At 37.8% G+C, this 23,628-nt stretch overlaps 1 protein-coding gene and 1 non-coding gene across 3 annotated transcripts; both read left to right on the plus strand.

The window, feature by feature from the left end:
* The first annotated feature begins 1,768 nt into the window (after positions 1-1,768).
* TRNAA-UGC lies at positions 1,769-1,841 on the plus strand. The gene has a single exon. It is a non-coding gene; the product is annotated as a tRNA-Ala (tRNA).
* Positions 1,842-15,078: 13,237 nt separating this feature from the next.
* LOC113327830 (CCR4-NOT transcription complex subunit 1-like) lies at positions 15,079-23,326 on the plus strand. 2 transcript variants are annotated; one of them, XM_026574951.1, is made up of 8 exons: positions 15,280-15,388; positions 15,514-15,853; positions 15,993-16,326; positions 16,420-16,533; positions 16,618-16,746; positions 16,850-17,041; positions 17,127-19,268; positions 19,397-23,326. In XM_026574951.1, the coding sequence occupies exons 2-8, from the start codon at positions 15,753-15,755 to the stop codon at positions 23,150-23,152; spliced, it is 6,768 nt and encodes a 2,255-aa protein (XP_026430736.1). In that variant the 5' UTR covers positions 15,280-15,388; positions 15,514-15,752; the 3' UTR covers positions 23,153-23,326. The 2 variants fall into 2 exon arrangements, with proteins under 2 accessions (XP_026430735.1, XP_026430736.1); XM_026574950.1 differs by having other exon boundaries at positions 15,079-15,853.
* The last annotated feature ends 302 nt before the right edge of the window (positions 23,327-23,628 follow it).

Raw genomic sequence — 23,628 nt, forward strand, 5'->3', positions numbered from 1 at the left:
ACATTCACGGGGAGAACTTGGATCAAAGGCGAAATTGATGAGCCAAAGAAGGTGAGCATACAAAGAGCCATGAACGAGCGAAGATGAATAGAGGAGCGAAGAAACAAAACCATGCAAGGAGGAATCAAGAGAACACGAAGAGAGATCAACACCTTCAAGATTCAATGAGTTAAGTAACACACACATACTCTATACATTTCATTTCGCCAACTTTAGGTAAGCATACTATTCATGTTCATTCATCGTATAAGCATTGCATAAGTATTTTCATCATATCCATTCATTATCTGTATTCATCTCGCACACTACATACTTCGTCTACTTTAAGAAATGATTCTTCTTACTTCGCGTATATATTTCGCAAAAAGATAAGGGAAAATGATCAAGAATGGTTACTTCGCGTACTTTGGAATTCTTATTATTCATACTTCTTGAAGATAATTAATAGGAGATACTTCTCATACTTTGTATGGATACTTCATACTTCATAAAGATGTAAGACAATCAACTACAACAAGGGCAGAGGCAAGTATATACTTCCTACTTCGTAAGGATACTTCGTACTTCGTAAGGATACTTCGTACTTCTTATACTTCATACTTCGTACTTCTTATACTTCTTAAAAGGATACTTCGCATACTTCATACTTCGTGCTTCATACTTCGTACTTCTTATACTTCTTAAAAGGATACTTCGCATACTTCATACTTCGTATATTTTAAGGAATAACGTATACTTCACACAACAAGGCTTCGGAACTTCGCGAAAGAACAAGAGGCAAGTATATACTCTTTAAGATGTTATTCTTTCGCTCATTCCTTCGTCAACAAAGGTCAAAGTCATCCACTCAAGGACCACACGTCTCGCTCCAAGAACTACACCAAAACGGATTTTTCCTTAAGGATTACTCTTCAAGCAATACTTAAGGAAAAAGGGCAAAATGTGGATACCAAAAACCACACTCGACGGTGGCGCCATATGGAAGAAGGAGTAACTTAGCATCTCTAGAATTATGTACATAGTATCTTAGCTTAGTTTCTTTAATTTATATGTAAAGGATATTTTTGTAAATTCATTTCTACTCTCTAGTACTTAAGAAAATATCTAAGAGAGAGAAAGGGATCAGATTTTATTTGGTCAAACTTCATCTTCTTCCCCAAAACTAGATCTAGGAGAGCTCCAAAAACTCATTAATGGAGTCTCATCTTGTAAACCAATTAATCATAGTGAAGAACCATGGATGTAGATCAATTATGATCGAACCATGTAAAAATCGAACGTCTCATTTTCATTCTAGCACATTTCATACTTATAATTTATTTGGATTGTGAATAAGTGTTTAGATTTAGGATTTGGTATACAAATGAAGAATTGGGTGTGACTATGGATTTTCCGTAGTTACATCGTTAGTTGCCTTGGTATGCCAGATTTCTTTGCTCTGTCTAATTCAAGAGGGAAATAACCTCAACTAAGGTTGCATAACTGATCGAATTTTCTAAGATGTATATGGTCAAGTCTCACTAACAAGATAAACTGCAAGACACCAAAGCCTTGGGTACAAGGGCTTCAATGCTGTGAGCAAGACACTGAGTCGGGAACGTATTTGCATATTTTTATTATACCCAAATCAGAGCAGTAGTTTCAGTGATGAGGTCCAAAATTGAACCAAACTTTAGGCAAAATGACACCAGAGCCTTAAAAAAGAAAACTAATTCCTGACGAACCAACGAAAGGATTTAATTTTGCATGGAAAGTTCAAATTCAAATTGGGGATGTAGCTCACATGGTAGAGCGCTCGCTTTGCATGCGAGAGGTACGGGGTTCGATACCCCGCATCTCCACACTTTTTTTTTGTGACTAGTGCAACGGAATCTCTATGCTTCATAGTGATCATCAGTACACTCTCCTTTTGCACAATTCTGATCAACCTTCTTCATCAAATTACTGCTGAACGATTACAACCACTGGTCCTGTTTTCATCGCAATCATAACGACTTTCCCATGATTGTGATGCACACATGGCCAGGTGGTAGTATCTTTTAGGAGTACTTCATCAAGACACTTTACTTCATCAGCTGGAAGTTTGATCAAGTAAAAAGGGTAAGAACAAAGGGAAAGTACTCATCTGGTCAGTGTTACCTTTTGCTATAATTTGGGCCATTTTGGATGAGAGAAATTCAAGAGTAATGGCTAAAAAGAGTGGCAAAGATTATGATTGTGTTGAGGTCAGAATTTTAATTTAATAGTAATAAAAACAAAAATGTTACGATTCACGTCCCTTGATCGTGTCATTTGCGACTATAAACTACTTAACATCTTGGGAGATTTCAATCGAGCAAAAAGAAAATAAAAAAATGTTTGTACCCTAAATATTCTACACCAAAAATGGGCTAACTTAGGCCTATATAGCTCCTCCTATTACCTAAGTATGGTTCATTGGGCCCTAAAAGCACTCTATGTGCAAGCCCATGTGCAACAAAGTAAACAAAATAGCTAGCTAGGCCTCATAAGGTTTGTACATAGAAGCCCATGTGCAATGATCCAAGTCAAGACAAGGAGGAACCAAATAACCACTGCCACGTCATCATGCAACGTCAGCGAGAGGTGACACGTCAGCAAGGAGGAGCCACGTCAGCAACTAAAATGACACGTTAACTGCTACGTCAGCAGACAAAGCGTCACGGCAGTAGCTAAAGCGACACCTTAACTGCCACGTCCGCCGTGAACGCCACGTCAGCAACGTTGACCTATCAGAGACTGATACGTCATCAGTGAAAGCACAGTCCGAAGCTGACTGGGCGCTGACGTCAGTAGGCACCGATACCAAAGAATATTCCGCTACAGTTATTAACACCGTCCGCATATTCCTGGAATATTCCGTTACTGTTAACGACGTTAGAGTATGACGTCGGGATAATGTCATCATCGTCAGCACCATTCAGTTTTCCTGACGGATTTCTGCACCCCACTGTGGGCTTTAGAGAACTATTCTTCTTGGGCACATGTACACATAATTTGGGCCAACTCTTTACACCTTTTTGGTTTAACCCATGAGGAATATTCTGGAAATATACAGGGCTAGTATACTGCAGGAGGCATGCAAGGCTAGTAATTGCAATTCATGCTTGCATCTAAAACGGAAATTTGTAAACATATAAATGGACGTTTTACAACCCAAAGAAGATATGCAATCTTACCCACTTAAACTCCTGTGAAAAATCCTTATACAGACTTTAACATCGGAGGGTTTTTTGCAGGTACCTCCATTACTCAATCCAATTGGAGTCTGAAGCAGCGTTTCGATTCTCAGCAAAATCATCATCAAATTCGTATTTGGAGTTGAAGTAATTTTACCATACAAACAAAACATCTTGGGAGATTTCATGATCATGCATGATGCATTTCCGACCTCTATGTACGTTAACCTCTCTTGTTTCTCTATATAACATGCTCGCAGCCGATCCAAAATACACACAACCTCCTGCAGAGTTAATTTCTCACCCTCTCTACAATTTGCTATCTCTAAATTAGGCTTTGGAAGAAGTAGAGAAGAACTAAAAAGGTCTGTACCTCAGTGTTTTCTTACAGTGTCTTTGTATTTCGGTCGTCATTTTTTGTGTATTATCCCTCTATTCTTATAAGTGTTGATGTTGTGATTTTCTTTAAATCAGGGCAACAAATTAAAACAAATGGATTATATATTGAAAAGTGGTTTTATTTGGGAACGTGGTGGAAGTATTAACAAGAACCCTTTTGAATGGATAGAAAAATGGTATCTCCTCTCATGCTAAGAATACATGGTCGGCAGGCAACTGGAATTGCAATATCAAATGCTTACAGCATTTCATGGACCCTATGCTTCGAGAAAACAGGATGCTCCAGTTAGTATCTTATGTTTCACTTCTCTTAGGGGGTGGAGCAATATATGTAATTGCCAAATGGGTTTAAGGATAATTCAAGGGTATATTAATTATATGTCCCTATTTTTTATAACCTTATCCATTCAATATTACATTACTTTAATACCTTCACCCATGTAATATTTTTCTTTATTTCAAAATAGAGCAAATTTCTTCCTCTACCACTAGCACCACCATCACCAACATTCAACTACCATTCCACCACCACCGTTCAACAACCACCACCTACCAACCGCCACCACCACCAATATTCCACCACCACTCCTTCACCACCACCATTACACCACCAACAGTCCTCCACCACCACTAGTTCGTCGCCGCCACCACCACTAGTCCGCCGTCGTTGCCGCCGCCACCGTCGCCACTGCCGCCACCACTAGTTCAGATATTTTTGTATCAACAACAGTAGTTGATCCATTTCAGTTGGATCAACAGTGGATGTTTATCCATGATGATGGATCAACAGTAAGTGGCATAAAACTAAAAGTTTATCCATTGCAGTTGGATCAACAGAAGAAGTTTATCCACTGCAGTTGGATCAACAGTATAAGTTTATCCATTTTAGTTGGATCAACAATGGATGTTTATCCATGCTGATGGAAAAATGCTACCATTTCATCAGCTGCATTTTCAGATCCACCAACAAAACCATCAACCACCATTAATAATCCATAAGAGCTACCACCGCCACCGTCGCGGCCGCCACCATCGGTTCTGATAATTTTGTATCAACAACAGTAGTTTATCCATTTCAGTTGGATCAACAATGGATGTTTATCCATTTCAGCTGGTAGCATTTTTCCACCAGCTACAGTTTCAGATCCACCAACAAAACCATCAACCACCATTTATGGATAAATAAGAGAAAGCGCCATTTTTGAAGGAATGCTTCAGATTCAAACACGCAAAGATAACAAGGCCCCTACTTGTTTATCAATATTGAAAATTTTTGTCCAACCAAAATCTTTCATCATCCATACCTCGCTCAATGACCCCCTTTGCTGATTACTAATCAAGTGAAGACAACCTCCCAAAACACAAACATATATACGGCCGATACACTTTGAAAAGTTTTCTGGTAGTGTATTCCTTTCGAATGTCTCCATACCAATGTCAAAAGAGCAAATCAATTTACGGATGTCTTGATTTGTCTCAGTATACTTCGATTTGTCTCCATATCAATTTACGAATGTCTTCATCTCATGTTTAGTTCCATTATCATCTCAGACCCTTGACCATCTTCAAATTTCATCTGAATTGCCACCATCGTCTCTCTGAAATCAACAACAATCCTTATCCACGATCTGTGTTCTTCTCAACCACCACAAACTGCTCCTCCATATCAGATCGAACCAGCTAATTTTCCGTTCTTAACCCAACAGCCATCACTTCCAATTTCATATTCCAGCTGATTGAGCAAAGCCCTAATTCTTCTTCCGATTCTTCATTTTATCTCTCAATCGCAACACCAGCAGCAAATCTTCTCTCAGAACCCTCAATCGGTTCTCTAACCCTAACTGATTTCCCCCGGTCTTCAATTTCAGATACAAATAAAAAAAAAACGATATCGATTCTCTCTAGGTTTAAGATTTCTCTCCATCTTGCGACGGAGGTGGTGGCCGCGGGTGGTGTTGGTAGTAGCAGAAGGGTGGTGGTGATGCCGATAGAGGAGAAAAGAGAAGAGAAATCTTTTTTTCCAGATCTGAAATCGGAAGTCCTTAAATTGTTCAAAAATGGAGTATATTTGGAAGTCCCTAAATTATTGATGGGCCCCTGATGTGCTTATTGATAAAGAGAGACATAATTATTATGTGATAAAGATATTTGCATAGACCATCAAAAGTAGGAACAATAATTCAATTACCACGTAATTCAAACCTGATCATGAATTCTATACAGTAGAAAATTTTCTAATGCTTTCCTTAAGAGCTTAGTTATGTTTTTGATTTTTTTTTTCTTTTATGTTGCTAGAATCCTAATTCATTGTATAACTAATGGGAGAGGCTATAGCTGAATAATAAAACATTGGTTTTGTGTTACGAACTTAACTACTTGCTGAATGATTTCCAAGTGTAAATATTCATTTTCTATTTTACAAAAAAAGCTGGTTCGTCTTTTCATTCATGAGCCCACTGCGATTTCAATTCATGGCATTCTCATAAGAAGCCTATGGAGCTTTGTTAATGTAAGCACATGTAGTTCACTTTAAAACTTACTCATTCTCAGCCTTTTATTTAATTAATTAATTTTGGCTCTAGTCGGCACTTTACCTGTTGTTTCTGATGTGCCACAAGTGTCAGAGGAGGATCGGAAAGGGGAAATTAACTCCTGGAGTTTGGGCCTGTAACTGGGCCACAGGATGTTTTTACTATTTTTTTTATGAGGACCAGATGAGGTTGTCAAGAGGGAACTAACCACTAAGCTCGCATAATAACGGCTCGCATAATATGTCTCACTTACAAGTTAAACTCCAAAGACACAAGCCCTGGGTACGTACAACCTTACAAGGGCATCATCACGGGGAGCAAGACACAATGAGTCGGGAACGTATTTGCATAGTTTACTAGCTAATAGTCGAGAACGTGTTTGCCGAATCAGACGGGTAGTTTCAGTAAAGAGGCCCAAGATCAGACTTCGATGTTCCGCATGTTGGACTAGCATCCGCTGCCATCCCCTAGAAGTAGAAGGTGTAAAAGATCATCAATTTGTTATGAAATCGATGTAGTGGCTTGATGAAAACAAAGTTAGTAACTTGTACTGCCCATGTGCCTACCTAGAAATTTTGTTGTTGTATATTGGCATGCAAAACTAGAGCACAGCCCACGCACTGCATGCCAGAGCTACCGGGTTCGATACCCGCATCTCCAAGTCCATACATATTTATATTGTAAAAGTGCACCCCCAACCCATTTCTTCAAAATAAGATAATTTCTTGTAACTTATGTGTTGGCTTCCAAAACTAATGATCGAAGACAATATCAGCATTCTCAACCTATTGATTCCCTTTACTCATTCTTTATTAGTATGATTAGTTTAATTATTTTAGATTAATATTGTATATCCCTTGTTATATAAGCTTTCAAGTACGAACAACGACCCCTACTTCTCTATATATTGAAAGAATTTATTCTTGTCATTTTACTTTGATCCATATCTTTTGAAGTGAAAGAACTTGAAAAACTTTGCTTGATTGAAAACCGACCAACATAAGGAGAATTGTTTCGACCTAGCAACAACACCGGAAACAAGAAACAAAAATAATTGAAAGGAGGGAATTATTATCGGAGGCCCAAAAAGATAATCACAACATATGTGTGTTAAAATTAACATGATACAATTTTAGTTGATGTTAATTGAAAATGTTTGAACCTTAATCACAACTAAAAGTTTCTTTTTTCCCCTTGGGAATGGAAGCATATCATTATAATTATGGTATCACTTTTTCACATTTTTTTTTTGAGTAAAATGTCAAAATTTTATATTTTAAGGTCAAAAAATTATAGTATTACTTTATATCCATGTTAGGTCAAAAATATTTTAAAATAACTTGCATTTATTAATACACAAAATCGTTTAAAAAGACCAAAATCAACAATTTTTGGGTAAAAAGACTTGTACATTTTGATATTGTTTAAATGGACAAAAATTAAAAAGACATTGTTCAAATGGACAAAAATATAAAAATAGCCAGGATGTAACCAGTTTCATCCTACCCATTTTCAAATACTTTTTCTTATTTTTAATTTACATGAGGATGCATCCAGTTTCATCCTTGCTATTTTTTAAGTTTAAGCCAGGATGAATCCAGTTTCATCCTTGCTAAATTTTTTTTGTCCATTTCACCCATACTAATTTTTTACTCGTCCATTTGAACCATGTTTTAAAATTTTTTGGACAAATGACCCATTTTCCGTTATTAATACTTGATAATATTTTTTCTATTTCTTCTTTTAGAGCACGCAGACATATTATAGGGTTTTTAATGGATACTATAAATGATAAATCCTTATCTTTTGTTTGACTTGGATAGAATCACTCTTCATCAAAAATTTAACTCAAAGTTAAAGAGGGCAAAAAAAAATGTTTGAACTTCTTTAACTTAGTTTTGATACGGAAAAATATTTGATACACATCACTGTTTCTTTTCTTTGTTCTAGCATTATTAATCTTTGATCTTGTTTTCTAATTTTCGAGGAAGCTAGAGCATACCTGCTCAATCAAATTTTGAGGTAATAAAATAGTTTCTTTTTTTTTCCCAAGAGCAGAAATGCATTTGAGTTGTTTTTATTGTATAATAAATATTTGATATCATATCATGGTTACTTTTCTTTTGTTCTAGCATTATTAACCTTTGATATTGTTTTCTAATTTTCCTTTCCTTGACCAAAATCCCAACATTAAATATGTAGTCACAATTATTCCGTAGGCATGAACAAGAAACTTACCTGATTAAACTTGTAATAACAGAAGCGGAGAACAAATAAACCTGAGAATTGAGGTTCCATATATGAAACGTCTCTCATTTGTTGGGAATTTTGAACTTCTTCGACAACCATATTATGAAGCGTATAAATTGAAGGAGTACGAGTAGGCAGGGCAAGTTGATCGACCTCCCTTGTCCCAGAAAATAAAGGGATATACATGTGTGTGTGTGGCGCAACTGGGTTTTATGTTACCATACGCGTCTTTTATAGAAAATACAAGTCTTCGACAAGGGAAACCTTAGCACAACGACAAACCACTGAAGAAGTATCGGCCCCATTGCAGCAGCCACATGTTGATAGTCATATGACCCCATTGTAGCACCCATAGGATGATATTCTTAATCAGGTATATAAAACTGCCAAAATGCTGATTCAAGCGTCAGAATAGCAACTTCTACGATAAAAGTGCTACAAGTTTTTATTTATAACTAGTACTTAAGTCTATATATTAAGTACTTATTAGTTCATAGTGGCTCATCGTCAGTTATGAGCCCTGTCTTGCGACTAATCATATAGTAGAATTAAGGGTAAACTAACGATTAAAATTATTAGTGTTCTTGCATTCTAAGGCAGAATTATCGTTATTTTTTAATGTTTTTGGTTCTCTCCATGGAAAATCACGGATATTTCTACTTTGTTATCATGCATGTAATGTTTAGAAAATGTTAGATATCCAGTTTTGGAAAATACGAAATAGACGACATGGTCATTCCCTAGTTGTGCATGCAACTTTGTATTACTTCATGTATAGCTATAAATGTCAGAGCATTTCTCGGTCGAACTCACAAGTGTTGTTATATCAAACTTGTTGTCAAATTTAATTTTCAAAACTATATCTTGATTCCTAGTCTATAATTACTTAAGTCTAGGATAGTGGAGCTGAGGAATGGGACAGTCATCATTTGCGTTCTACCATTTGAAGGCGAAGATCAATTGAAGATTTTGGAGAACTTCATCAACAAAAGGTAATTGAAGACTTAACCACCTATTTCTCAAGTTATAATCACTTTTCTATCTTGAGACGATTGTCGATAACTAATTAGACTAGCTTGTATGCATATACAACTAATCATTTAGTTTATGAATTTCTCTAAATATAATGACTAAGCTTAATGAACATTTTTTCATATTTGATCAAATTACGTGGAGAACAATTTATTGTTTGGAACCAAATCATGATTCAAATTCATCATTCGAAAATAGCCTGGAATAGTGATAAGTGTCATTGTTATTTATTCAGGAATATTTAAAATTGATTTAGAGAAATATAGAACTACTATATAGGACAGTGTTATCAGTCTTACAAACTGAGAAAATTGTTATATGTCTGAAGTCGTATTACATGTATACGTACACGTAGTGGAGTAACTATACATCGACTTTCAAATTTGTGTGATTTGCATATTCTTATGTATATCATAGGAGAATCTGTTTGTTTCGTGATCCGATAGGTTTATATATATTCGTATACAAACAATTTCAGAATTGTGGTGGTATGCTAACCAAAATAGCTACATGTTCTAGAACCAGTTTAGTACCCAAACCGGCATGCAAAATGAATGTTCCATGAACTCTGAAACCGAAAAAGGTCTACGAGTTTGCAAACCGGTACATGAACTAAAAAGTTTTGTAGACTCCAGAACTTTGAAAGGGGTCAAAGTTTGCAAACTACGTGAACTGAAAAGTTACGTAAGAGTCCGGAACTTGGTAATTGAATAATTGTGCAAACAGGTTTATGAACTGAAAAGTTTTGTTGACTCCGGAACTCGGTAATTGCATATAAGTTTGCAAACTGGTCCGCGTACTCATCCAATTCACGAACGGTTCAAGTAATTGTACTTTGTTCATTTACAAACTATGTCGATCATGATTTAATTGCGATTAAATTATTTCTATGAAGTAATTTGCGTTTGATCTTTTCTCTATTTAACACTAGACTCAATTGATAGCATGATTGTGACTCAATCTTAATGTCTTAGTGAAGATGAAAATCAGTGTTAAGCTTTTAAGTTCAAATCGGCTAGTTTCGGCTAACCATGTTCAACATAGTCTCTATACACGGTGTGGGTACGATTTACCTAACCATAGTGACTTGTATATATTATTAAGATTCAAAACTTTCTTCTAACGGTGAATATTGTTTGCTTGGTTCCAAAGCTATCTTAGCTTGAACCTAAAGAAACCTACACTAGTGGAAAATGGGGTTTTTTCCACCCACATCCACGACCCTCGTACACGGTCAATTTACCTTTGACCGGTAAAGACCGTCTGGGATATAAAAAAAAACACGGAGTATAGATAAAGCAGCTATAACGGGTCGTATAATATTTATTATTTTATTCCTTATTCTCAACCGATGCTATGACTGATGAGCTTAGTTTTTTCAGTGGGACCCACTTTCTATGAGGTGTCTAGAGAAGAAACCGTCTGGGATATACTAATTTTCTTCCTGCGCCTTATCTTCTCAATCTTCTTCTCTCCAACGCATCCCAAAACTGAAACTCGAAACTCAAAAAAAAAAAAAAAACAGAAGAAATCAATTAAACCATTGCTCTTAATCCCAACCCCTTTCTCCATCGTTTTCGTCTCTCCACAAAATCACCAAGTTCTCCAATAAACCCTATTCTAAATCTGTAACCACAGACTTGACCAAAGAGGAAGAAATCCATTCTTTTCATCTTTGCGGTTAAGGTTATTCCTAACCGATCTTCTTTTATTTTGTTGAGAGGGTTTATTTTTATACAACCTATGTTCAGATATGAAATAAAATTAGAGTTTTGATTTGGGGGTTTTAATTTGTTCGAGTTTCTGTAATTTGTGTTCGTAGGGGTTTTGATTTGTTAGTTTTTTTTTTTTTTTTTTTGATTTCAGGGTTTGTTGTTGAGGTTTTTCTCCTTTTATGCAGCAAAGAGGTAAAATTCTTCCACCCAATTTCTTCTTGATTTTTCTTTTCATCACTGCATGTTTAGGGTTTTTTGATTTCAGGCCTTTTCGATTACAGGGTTTACTGTTCTAGTATTTCTTCGCCTCTATACAACAAAAAGGGTAATTCTCTTTTACTCGATCCAGTTTCCTTCCATCATTTTTTTGGTTCAACTGGGTGTTTACCGATTTTTAATTTTGAGACTTTTTGATTCCAAGGTAGCTGTGAAGGTCTTTCTCCATCTCGTACAAAAAGGGTACAACCAATCTAATTTTTCTTTCATCGTAACTATATGTTAATTTGATAAAAAAGTAAGTTGAAAAAACAGTTGGTCCTACAAATTTAAGGTGCAAATTTGATTCTCACCAAATGCTTATCTTGGTAACCGACTTCTGTAGGCAACAAGATGATAAACTGGATGAGTTAAGTGAAAATGTTCAAAGAACTTGAGATGTGGGGCTCCCTTTACACAAAGAAATTACTTAGCAGGTAGCATTTATGATTGGCATTCTTTAATTAAAGTTGAAATGCTTTTTTGGTTATAATTTCATTTGCTTGTTAAGTATATTAGTCTTATGCATGGAATTATTGAAAATTTATGTTGTTGTATGTGTTGATTTAGGATTAGGACATGTACAATCATGGTTCTTGACTGAAGGGTCCTCTTATTTCCAATGATGTTATGAGATAATTATGAAGGTGATAGTCTGATGAGGCTTGTATCTGATTCTTTTGGCAATTTAATATAGTCTATATGGTTTATGTTCATTCGATTTATATGTATAAGTATAGTTAGAAGTGGATTAAAATTTTATTATGTCTCTATAGGTCTTTGTTTTGTCTTTAAAATGATTCTAAGATGATTCCGAAAACTAATTTGGAAAACTGAACAAGAAAGCAATTTCACTGTCTCTATAGATCTTTGTTACGTATCTATGGTTTGTTTGAATGTTTGGGATAGTTGAAAATCGAGCCACTGTGACAAAGATGTACAGTTCAATTTCAGAACGTATCACCTCAATTTATTGTACAAACAAGAAAAAAAACACTTGAACTTTGTCTATTGATCCTATAAGCTTTAGTATTTAGATCTGAGTGTAGTGTTACTGTTACTCAACATTGTTATTATCTGTTTCAGGAGAAGATCTCAGCTATGCACTGGAGGTTCTAAGATTTCGGGAGGCTGGTGTTGAAGTTGTCATAAAGACAAGCTTAAAAACATCTTGATTGTGCTATTGTTTATTATTATTAGCTTTTTAAAATAACTTATTTTATGTGAGTTAATAACTTATTTTATGTGAGTTATAGATAATAAATTCATGAACTACATCTAAGAAAAGCCTTAAATTTATAGCATTAGCTTTTTAAAATTCCCGAAACCAAGCAAAACCCATAATCAATTTGGACATAATGATAACTACATTTTATCATAATGTCAACCGTAGTTATACAAGGTTGAATTTCAATTTATTTTATCCTCTTCTACAACAAGAATACTGCATAACAACATTGTTTTATACGTTGAAGCAAATAGGTAGTTGCATGCATCAATATATATATATATATGGAAAGGGGTTCATGACAATTATTATACCCCGTATGAAGTAGCTTAGTTTATTAACAAGTTTCTTAATTTCAAGATTGCTAATAGGGGTACCAAGTTACTTGGGGGTGTACCAACCCAAAGGAAATGGATATGTTTATTTTTATGTGTATTTTGGTACACTCCAAAGCAATTTGGTACCCCCTATTAGGGGCCTTGCTTAATTTGACCAGACTTCCACTAATCACATGTTTGTTTATCGAACTGGGTTTCACAATTTGAAACATAACTTCTACCATTTTCATTAGAGTGGGAAAGGATTGAGTACCGAATCTACCAAAAAGAAACAAGTGTTATATATAAAAGGCTTGGAGAATATAATTATACACAACGCTAGGAGATTACCCATATGCGAGGAAGAAGATTAACAAAGATAAGGTTGTCCAATTCTATAAATCACTAAGAGAAAATCCGCAAAACCTACATGGGAGATTACATAGATTCTAGCTGGTTGGCAACAATCATTAAGTCAGAACGATTGGGGAAAGTTATGGTGGGGCTATTTATGAAGCTGACAGATTTATTAATCTCAGTCGTTCTTTTAGTGGGTAATTTTTTCACACACTTGTCTAATAGATAAAATATATTCATTGTCTAGCTAGCTAAGTAAATAAATTGAAACCTATCATTAAGTTGGTCATTCCATACTTAACCTTATTTTCTAATTTTCAACGCCGTCAACTACAGTCGTGGATACCAAACTACAATATTAAATTTTTTGGGATCCAAATACAACTTTGGTCACTAAATTTGGTACTAAAGTCTAAATAACCTTTTTATTAATTGGAATCACGATTTTCTTCTTATTTTTCTAAACGTACTGGAAATTTTGATTTTTCTTTTATGAATTGTCATTTTTGATCCTTGTTTCCGAGTTATATGCGCATAGATAAAAAATATATACAGAAAAAAGGCCCTAATTTCTTTATGCCCTAGAAGGACGACTCTAGTTAGGTAGTTACTACATACCTGACTTGCCTCATTGAACATATTAACCAATTGATTCTTTTACAACATTGCACATTTGCCTTAATGAAGACAAATCAATCGCATGCAAAGAAAAGATGATACACGTGTGCATTATTTTTTTGAAAATTTCATCCCTTGAATCTACTTAGAAATTTCTTTAACTAACATGAATATATAAAAAACCTCTATAGAATATGATACAGGGATAAAGGATCCCCTTGTCTATATCGCTTTTATTAGAAACTCCCAATTGACTTTGTCGTAAGCTTTCGACATGTTAATCTTCACCCACAATTATTTATTTATTTTTCATGGAACATGGTGGAAGAAAAAAACCCTTTTAAAAGGATTGCAAAATGATATCTTCTCTTTTGCTAAAAATACATGTTTGGCAGGAAAATGAAATTTAAATCGCAAATACTTACAACATTCATGCACCTTAAGCTTAATTGAACATAATGCTCGAATTTGCATCATAAGTTTCACTTCTCTCTTAAGGATCAGCGTTATTTCTCTAATTTCCAAAAGGGTCGAGAAGAATTCACCGTTAATACTGAATTTTACTAATGTTTTAAGAGCTTAGTAACATTTCTTTGATGAATTTTTTGTCTAGAGTTTCCGTTCATTGTATAACTAATGGGAGAGTCTACCTGCCAGACAGTACTAATAGTCGCACATTCTTTATGTCGTGAATTTATCTGAATCTGACTCGTTACATTAAAATAAAAAATTATTAAATACCGTAGTGTATAATTACTTTTTTTAAATTTAGTCAGGTGTATAGCCAACCAAGTCCAAAATAATACTTACCTCAAATATTTTTTAGTCATATGTATCATGTACGAGCCTAGTCATAATCGAAACCATGCATCATGAGATTTGTGGATTGAATGAATAATTATCCATTTGGAACGATGGATTTGTATTAGCATATATAAATCAGCAGAGCTAGTATCAGCATATATAAATCATGATTCGGAAGACCTCATTCATATAAACAGCAAAAGAAAAACAAAAAGAGAAGAGGACACGTAAACGTCTATGATTCACGGATCAAAACTCTAATCCTCATCAAAATCAACGGTCCAAATAAAACCTCCAAAAAATACAATCTTTTTACTTCCATAAATATATATACAGATCTGGGCCATCGTTTTTTCCCCCTTTCTACGACAAAAATCTCTCAGAAATCGAAATCAAAAAAATCAAAACCGAAACCCTAGAAAAAATCCCTCTTCATCTTCTCCGAACTCACATCAACAATGGTTCCATTCGGATCAACAGCTTCAACTCAGATACGATTCTTACTCCAATCCGTAAACGATTCCAACTTCGATTCAGTATTCCTCGAGTTAACACAATTCATCCATTACGGTCTCGAATCAAGCATCTTACTACTCCAATCCTGCTTAGATCTTCATCATTTCGAAGGAGGGTTGGAAAAGAGTATTGAAAACCCTAATCATATTCTTCTCGGCACGATTATCAGGTATCTGTTGTCTAAACCTAATTTCAGTACCATATTATGTGAATCGCTTCGAAGAAACAGTAGTTCAGGTGATGATAATAACAATGGTCCTGTTGTGAAATCTGTGTATGTTCTTGGACCTCTAGTGAATCACTTGGAATTTACAGTTTTTGAAAGGATTGCATTTGGTCTTGCATTGTGTGATTCTGAAGATGTAGATGTTAGGAGATTTGGGAAGAGTTTCTGTGTTAGTCATATTGAGGAGGTGTTGAGTGCACATCATAATGGTAATGGATCGATTGTGGATTGTTCGAGTGAGGTGATTCAGAGTATTGTGTTGTTTCTGACTCGGACCGAAGGTGTTGCAAAGCATGTGGATTCTTTTATGCAGCTGGTGGCGTTGGTGGAGACGAAAAGTAATTGGGGGAGTGCGGATTTGGCGGTGTTGTCTCCGTTGCGTAGTGCGGATAATGCTGATGAGAGGAGGTTTGTTCTTGTGTTTTTATAATTGTTTTACCACTGAAGAACTAGTATGTTTGAGTTCACTATTTGTAATTGTTCGCTATAGTTCATAATAATCGATGCGTTTTAATTGCTGGGTTCACTATTTGCTTGTTTGGTGCAGGAATTCGGATTTGTTTTATAGTGAAAATGATGAATTTGATGATATTTTGGAGGAGATAGAGAAGGAGATGAGCATGGCTGATATTGTGAAGGAACTGGGTTATGGATGTACTGTTAATGTTTCGCATTGCAATGAAGTGCTGTCTCTGTTTTTACCTCTGAATGAAGTTACTATAGCGAGGTTACTCAGCACAATTGCACGCACACATGGCGTCTTGGAGGAGGACAGCACACATTCAACTTTCTGCTCTGCACTTGGATTAACTTCGTGCGATGATCCATCACTGTTGAGCACGTGGAATGTCGAAGTTCTTGTAGAATCGATCAAGCAACTTGTGAGTTTCCTGTACTGATTTATAGCTTGCTTTGTTGTTGTATACTCATTTTGATTAGGCCGAGTATCATTTGCTTTTTGGCTGTTTCTTCAGGCTCCTTATACCGACTGGATTCGTGTGATGGAAAACCTTGACCACGAGGGTTTGTGCTTTCCTAGCGAGAGTTCATTTTCTTTTTTCATGTCTGTTTACAGAAATGCATGCCAGGTATTGATTTTATAATGTCTACTTGTGGATTTGGTAAGTTTGTGATCTTGGCATTAGTATTGATCGAGCATAAATCCATCGTAGGATCCCTTCCCTCTTCATGCCATATGTGGGACTGTATGGAACAATGTTGAAGGTCAGATATCTTTTCTAAGATATGCTGTTTCTGCATCCCCTGAAGTATTCACGTTTGAGCACTCCGCCAGACAACTGGTATGAAGTTACTACGTTTGAGCCAACTGTGTATTACTATGTAGCAGATCTCGATGTTATTTTTGTTTATTGTATATTCATTGATTACTTGTCTGTTACTCAGGTGTATGTCGATGCAGTCCATGGTCATAAGCTTACAACTGGAAATGCAAATCAGGCTTGGATATGTCTTGACCTGTTTGATGTTTTATGCCAACTTGCTGAGACAGGACATGCTGGCTCCGTTCGGTTAATGCTTGATTATCCTCTTAAACACTGTCCTGAAGTGTTGCTGCTTGGGTTATCGCAGATTAATGTATGCTTTATCTTATCCACGCATTGAATTATCTATCTTGTTGATGCATGAATGAGTTTTGATAACACTTGATTTGTCATTGTAGACGGCTTATAACCTACTTCAACATGAAGTTCTCTCGGCTGTTTTTCCCATGGTAGTCCGTAATTTATCAAGAGCAGGTGTTGTTCTCCACCTATGGAACATTAATCCTAATGTCGTCTTGCGGGGACTTTTAGATGTCCAGAACTTTGACTCGGAGGGCATGATTAAAACTTTTGACATTTGCCAAGAGCTTAAGATTCTGTCTCCAGTGTTGGATATGGCTCCATTTTCATTCAGTATAAAGTTGGCTGCTCTTGCTTCTGGAAAGGGACAAATAAATCTGGACAAGTGGTTGAATGATAATTTAAGCACATATGGAGACACTTTGTTTGAAGGGTGCCTCAAGTTCCTCAAAGAGATCCATGTTGGCGTACCCCACGACGTTCTTCAACATTCTGGTGCAGTAGTAATTGCTTATTTGGAGACAGTTCCTATATTCATCAAGGTTCTTCTAGGTCATGCTGGGCAGAATGTCTCACGTCATGATCAACTCGAGGAATTGAAAACATTACATGCAGTATTTATCCAAAATAATACTAAACTGCAGAATGGTGAACCTGCCAATTCATCTTCACCTGATGGAGTATATTCAGATGATGTAGAGGGAGAAGCTAATTCATTCTTCCACCAGATGTTCTCTGGGCAGTTGAGCACAGATGCAATGGTTCAGATGCTTGCTCGTTTCAAGGAGTCTCCTGACAAAAGAGAACAAGATATCTATAATTTTATGATCGGAAATCTGTTTGAGGAGTACAAGTTTTTCCCAAAATATCCTGAAAGGCAGCTTAAAATTGTTGCCGTTCTCTTTGGGTCTCTTATAAAGCACCAGCTCGTGACCCATCTTTTGCTTGGCGTTGCTCTTCGTGCAGTTTTGGATGCGTTGCGTAAATCTGCAGATTCAAAAATGTTTGTGTTTGGGGCGAAGGCATTGGAGCAGTTTGTAGATCGTTTGATAGAGTGGCCTCAATATTGCAATCACATCCTGCAAATTTCTCACTTACGTTCAACGCATTCAGAGCTCGTTATGTTTATCGAGTGTGCTCTTGCCTCTATCTCATCCAGCCATGCGGAATCAAATGGAGGTAGTGTTGTTCCTACAGATCATCAAGGACTAAACCCTGTTCCCTCGCATCAAGGACTAAATCCCGTTCCCCCGGAAACCATGGAGGTCCCCGAGTCGTCGTGGAAGGTAATGGGGTCTGGCGGCAGCGGCACTGTACAGTCTAGGCAGCAACTACCTTTATCTCCATCTCCATTTCAGGTTCAACAGCGAAATCAAGTTTCTCCTGATGACAGACACAAATCCGCTGGACAACTGCAGACAATTGTTTCAGCACATGATGGTACTCAGAAGGCGAGTGTTGCACCACCATTAGCTACTGTGCTTACTCAGAGTGCGCCCACCGTGCCTGTCCCTGTGCCAAACTCCACAAGCTTTCTGCGTCCTTCTCGAGGTATACCGACTGCCAGTATACCTAGACAACAGTCTAGCACCGGCTTTGGTTCTGCACTAAACATTGAAACACTTGTTGCGGCTGCTGAAAGAAGGGATAGTCCCATCGAGGTTCCTGCATCTGAGACTCAAGATAGAATATTATTTTTGATTAATAATATTTCATCATCAAATTTTGAAACCAAAGCAAAAGAGTTGACTGAGGTTTTAAACGAAGAGTTTTATCCATGGTTTGCTCAATATATGGTGATGAAAAGAGCTAGCATTGAGCCTAATTACCATGATCAGTATCTGAAGTTCTTAGATAAGGTTAATTCTAAGGTCTTGAACAAGGAGATTGTTAAAGCTACTTATGAGAACTGCAAGGTCCTACTAAGATCAGAGCTTATTAAGTCTAGTTCAGAAGAACGCTCATTGCTGAAAAATCTCGGTAGTTGGCTTGGGAAGCTTACAATCGGCAGAAACCAAGTGCTAAGGGCTAGGGAAATAGATCCAAAAGCTCTGATAATTGAGGCTTATGAGAAGGGGTTGATGATTGCAGTGATTCCTTTCACCTCGAAGATTCTGGAACCATGCCAATCCAGTCTTGCATATCAACCCCCAAATCCCTGGACCATGGGAATACTTGGTTTACTTGCTGAGATTTACGCACTACCAAATCTAAAGATGAACCTCAAGTTTGACATTGAGGTATATATTTCATTGAACCTGTTTATGTGATTCTGGAGCTTACGCTGTTACTTGCTTTCACACAATTAATTTGATCTCACATCACAATTTTACTCATTTGTTTTCCCTTTTTATGTTTTGCATCTTAGGTCTTATTGAAGAATCTTGGCGTTGAAATGAAAGACGTCAAGCCGACCTCTCTTCTGAAAGATCGGGTTAGGGAACTTGAAGGAAATCCTGACTTCTCCAACAAAGATGTCACGGCCACCAAGCCCCAAGTAATTCCTGAAGTCAATCCGCCAATAAGTGTCGAGCCACAGCCAGATGTTGTGATTCCACCTCATTCTGGGGGTCTATTAACCGAGGATGAAAAGATGCCAGCTTTAACTTTACCAGAGCGGCTTCCTTCTGGCCAGGGACTACCAGTCACTCCATCGCAGTCACCATTTTCTGTTAGTCAGCTTCCCACACCAATTGCAAACATTGGAACCGATGTCATTGTCAACCCAAAGATAAGTGCGTTGGGTCTTCAGCTGCAGTTTCAGAGAATTGTTCCCATGGCGATGGAAAGGGCCATCAAGGAGATAATGTCCCCTGTTGTTCAGCGAAGTGTTACTATAGCAATTCAAACAACGAAAGAACTTGTTCTTAAGGACTATGCTATGGAGTCCGATGAGACCCGCATATATAATGCCGCTCACCTGATGGTTGCCAGTCTCGCTGGAAGTCTAGCACATGTCACCTGCAAGGAGCCTCTCCGTGTTTCTATTTCTAGTCACTTGAGGAATATGATCCAGCCTTTAAATGTTTCCAATGACCTTGAACAAGCTGTACAGATCAGTACGAACGACAATCTTGATTTGGGTTGTGCTGTGGTTGAAAAAGCCGCTATTGAGAAGGCGTTACAAACAATTGACGGTGAAATTGCTGGACAACTGGCTGTAAGAAGGAAACGAAGAGACGCTGTAGGTCCTGCGTATTTTGACGCAACCACTTACACACAGGGTCCTATGGGTGGAGTGCCTGAGGCCCTTCGTCCAAAACCTGGGCGTTTGTCTCTCTCCCAGCAACGAGTTTATGAGGATTTTGTAAGGTTTCCATGGCAAAATCAACCTAGTCAAAGTTCAAATGCACTGCCTGCTGTTCAAAATTCATTTGCTGGTGGTTCTGGTAGTTCCAGCTTGCCTCGTTCTTATGGCCTGGCTTCAGGTCAGCCAAATCCTACTTTATATTCAAGTACTCAAGGAGATCCAGGATTTGGTTCAGTTGTGCAACCCCCTGCTCTTGCTTCTGAGGACATGGACCCCGCTTCAACGCAGATTCTTAGCGCTTCATCAGCTCGTATTGCGGCATCTGATGTGGTAACACAACATGGTTCTGACGTTGATTCTGTTGTTCCTTTGTTTCCTTCAACAATTGCTTCAACCGAACCAATTTCTGTTGATCCCTCTGATTCTACGAAAGATTCAGGAGCCACTGCACAACCATTACCTGAAAGTTTTGGCACAGAGCACTTAAGCACTAGTGTGGGAGACCTTTTATCTACCGAGGATGTGTTAGAGAAGTACCACATTGTGGCACAAAATCTTGAAGACCTTATATCTAAAGATTCTAAAGATGTTGAAGTTCAGGGAGTTATTGATGAGGTTCCTGAAATTATACTTAGATCTGTAAGCCGGGATGAGGCTGCTGTGGTTGTGGCCCGTGATGTTTTTAAAAGTTTATACGGGAATACCTCGAACAGTACTCATGTAGGTGCTCAGATTGCAATTTTGGTTGCTCTTCGAGATGTTTGTAAGGTTGCCGTGAAGGAGCAGCTTACGGTTTTGGTGATTTACTCTGAAGACGAGTATAAGTTCAACAAAGATATTATTGTTGGCCTCATTCGTTCCGAACTACTTAACCTTGCGGAGTACGGTATGCACATGGCAAAGCTTATTGATGCAGGGCGAAATACAACCGCTACGGAGTTTGCGATATCTCTTCTACAGGCCTTAGTTACTCAGGAATCTGGAAATGGTGTCTCTGAGCTCCACAATCTCATAGAGGCACTGGCAAAGCTTACTACAAGACCTGGATCCCCTGAATCTTTACCACAGCTTCTTGAGATTGCCAGGGATGTCTCTGCTAACACCTCTGCTCCATCAGGTTATATGGTGAGCAACGATGAGAAAGCTAATCAGGCTAGAGACAGAAAGGCTCCATCTGCACGTCCATCTGTAAGTAGGGGGGATGACTACAATAATGTTGAGTCTATGACAGCAGATCCTCATGGCTTCCGTGAACAAGTTTCGATGCTTTTCAAAGAATGGTACCGAATCTCTGAAGCTATGGGTACAAATGATGTTGCTGTCACTCGTTTTGTGTCACAGTTGCAGCAAAGTGGACTGCTCAAAGGTGATGATATGACAGATTGTTTTTTCCGCCTGCTCACCGAATTATCAGTAACACACTGCTTGTCGACTGAGGTGTTTACTCCAGGCTCACTGTCGCTGCAATCGTCTCAGCAAGCTCCAGCTCTGTCGTTTGTTGCGATTGATATGTATGCTAAACTTGTGATTTTGATCCTGAAGTATTGTGCAGTTGATCAGGGATCAAATAAACTATTTCTCCTCCCCAAGATTCTGTTGGTTACTGTGAGAGCTATTCAAAAAGATGCTGATGAGAGAAAGATAGCATTTAATCCAAGGCCATATTTCAGATTGTTCGTGAACTGGCTTCTTGATCTTGGTTCTCCTGACTCTGTGCTTGAGGGTGCTAACTTTCAGATTCTGACAGCATTTGCAAATGCTTTCCACGCATTGCAGCCTCTAAAAGTTCCTGGTTTTAGTTATGCGTGGCTGGAGTTGGTGAGTCACAGGAGTTTTATGCCAAAATTGCTTTATGGAAATTCTCAGAAGACTTCACCCTATGTCCAGCGCTTGCTTGTAGATTTGTTCAAGTTCATGGAGCCGTACTTGAGAAATGCTGGAAAATCTCAGCTTGGAGATCCTGTTCACTTCCTCTATAAAGGCACTTTGCGTGTTCTGCTGGTGCTTCTTCATGATTTTCCGGAGTTCCTCTGCAATTATCATTTCAGCTTCTGTGATGTCATCCCGCCAAGCTGCATCCAAATGCGGAATGTTATTCTTAGTGCATTTCCTCGCAACATGAGGCTGCCTGACCCTTCCACCCCAAACTTGAAGATTGATTTGTTAGCTGAAATAAGCCAATCACCATGCATTTTCTCCGATGTTGATGCGGCAGTTAAAGCAAAGCAGATGAAGGGAGATATTGATGAGTATCTCAAGACAAGGCAACAAGGACCGTCATTCTTGGCAGAACTGAAGCAGAGAGTGCTGCTTTCTCAGGGCGAGGCAGCACTTGCTGGGACCAGGTACAATGTACCATTGATGAATTCCCTTGTTCTTTATGTTGGCATGCAGGCTATCCAGCAACTACAGACCAAGACGCCACCTTCACCACAGATGGCACATACTGCTCCAATGGATATTTTCTTGGTTGGTTCTGCAATGGATATTTTCCAAACTCTGATTGGGGATCTTGACACAGAAGGTCGGTACCTCTTCCTCAATGCAGTTGCGAATCAGTTGCGTTATCCCAACAACCACACACACTATTTCTCCTTTGTCCTCCTCTACCTATTTGCTGAAGCCAACCAGGAAGCCGTTCAGGAGCAGATAACAAGGGTTCTATTGGAACGCCTGATTGTGAACCGTCCTCATCCATGGGGCTTGCTTATCACTTTTATTGAGCTGATTAAGAATCCTAGATATAACTTCTGGACTTGCTCCTTCACGAGATGTGCACCCGAAATTGAAAAGCTGTTTGAATCCGTCTCAAGATCTTGTGGGGGGCCGAAAACTCCAGACGAGAGTTTGGTATCTGACGGCGGCGCACACTGATTCTTCTTCAATCTTTAATCTGCATCCAGTCATTTTATGTGAATTGTACATCTTTTAGCCTTTTTAATTGCATCTTTAGTTGATGTACTCTAGACAATTTTTAAATTTTGCTTGAAAGTTGAAACGACATTTAATTTTTAATTTTTAAGAAGACGATATACTTATTTGCTGATACATTTTATTCTGTCACTACATAATAGTGAGAATGTAAGACCCATGAAGCTGAAAGGAACAGAAACTACGACTTGACAGCTATAGTCGTCCTTGTAACTGGAAGGATTGGAGATGGCTTTCTGACTGTGATCCTCCAGCTTGATGGGCAGTGCTTATATTTTTGACATTCTACCAGACATTTTTCATCTGATAAGGAAGGAGGAGCACAGGTTGACTAAACCTCGCTGTAGCTCCCCCTTTTTCTTACAAAACCACACCAAGTTTCTTTTATCAGTTTAATCCACCGTATACATATCTGTTGT

Source organism: Papaver somniferum, unplaced genomic scaffold (assembly GCF_003573695.1).
Source record: "Papaver somniferum cultivar HN1 unplaced genomic scaffold, ASM357369v1 unplaced-scaffold_107, whole genome shotgun sequence".
In the NCBI taxonomy this organism is placed as follows: domain Eukaryota; kingdom Viridiplantae; phylum Streptophyta; class Magnoliopsida; order Ranunculales; family Papaveraceae; genus Papaver; species Papaver somniferum.

Excerpts from the sequence above, each read along its gene's own strand:
- LOC113327830 (XM_026574950.1), top strand. The coding sequence starts at position 15,162 with ATGGTTCCATTCGGATCAACAGCTTCAACTCAGATACGATTCTTACTC. Across the intron at positions 15,854-15,992 it reads GATAATGCTGATGAGAGGAG|GAATTCGGATTTGTTTTATA; the intron begins GTTTGTTCTTGT and ends TGTTTGGTGCAG. Across the intron at positions 17,042-17,126 it reads TTGGGTTATCGCAGATTAAT|ACGGCTTATAACCTACTTCA; the intron begins GTATGCTTTATC and ends TTGTCATTGTAG.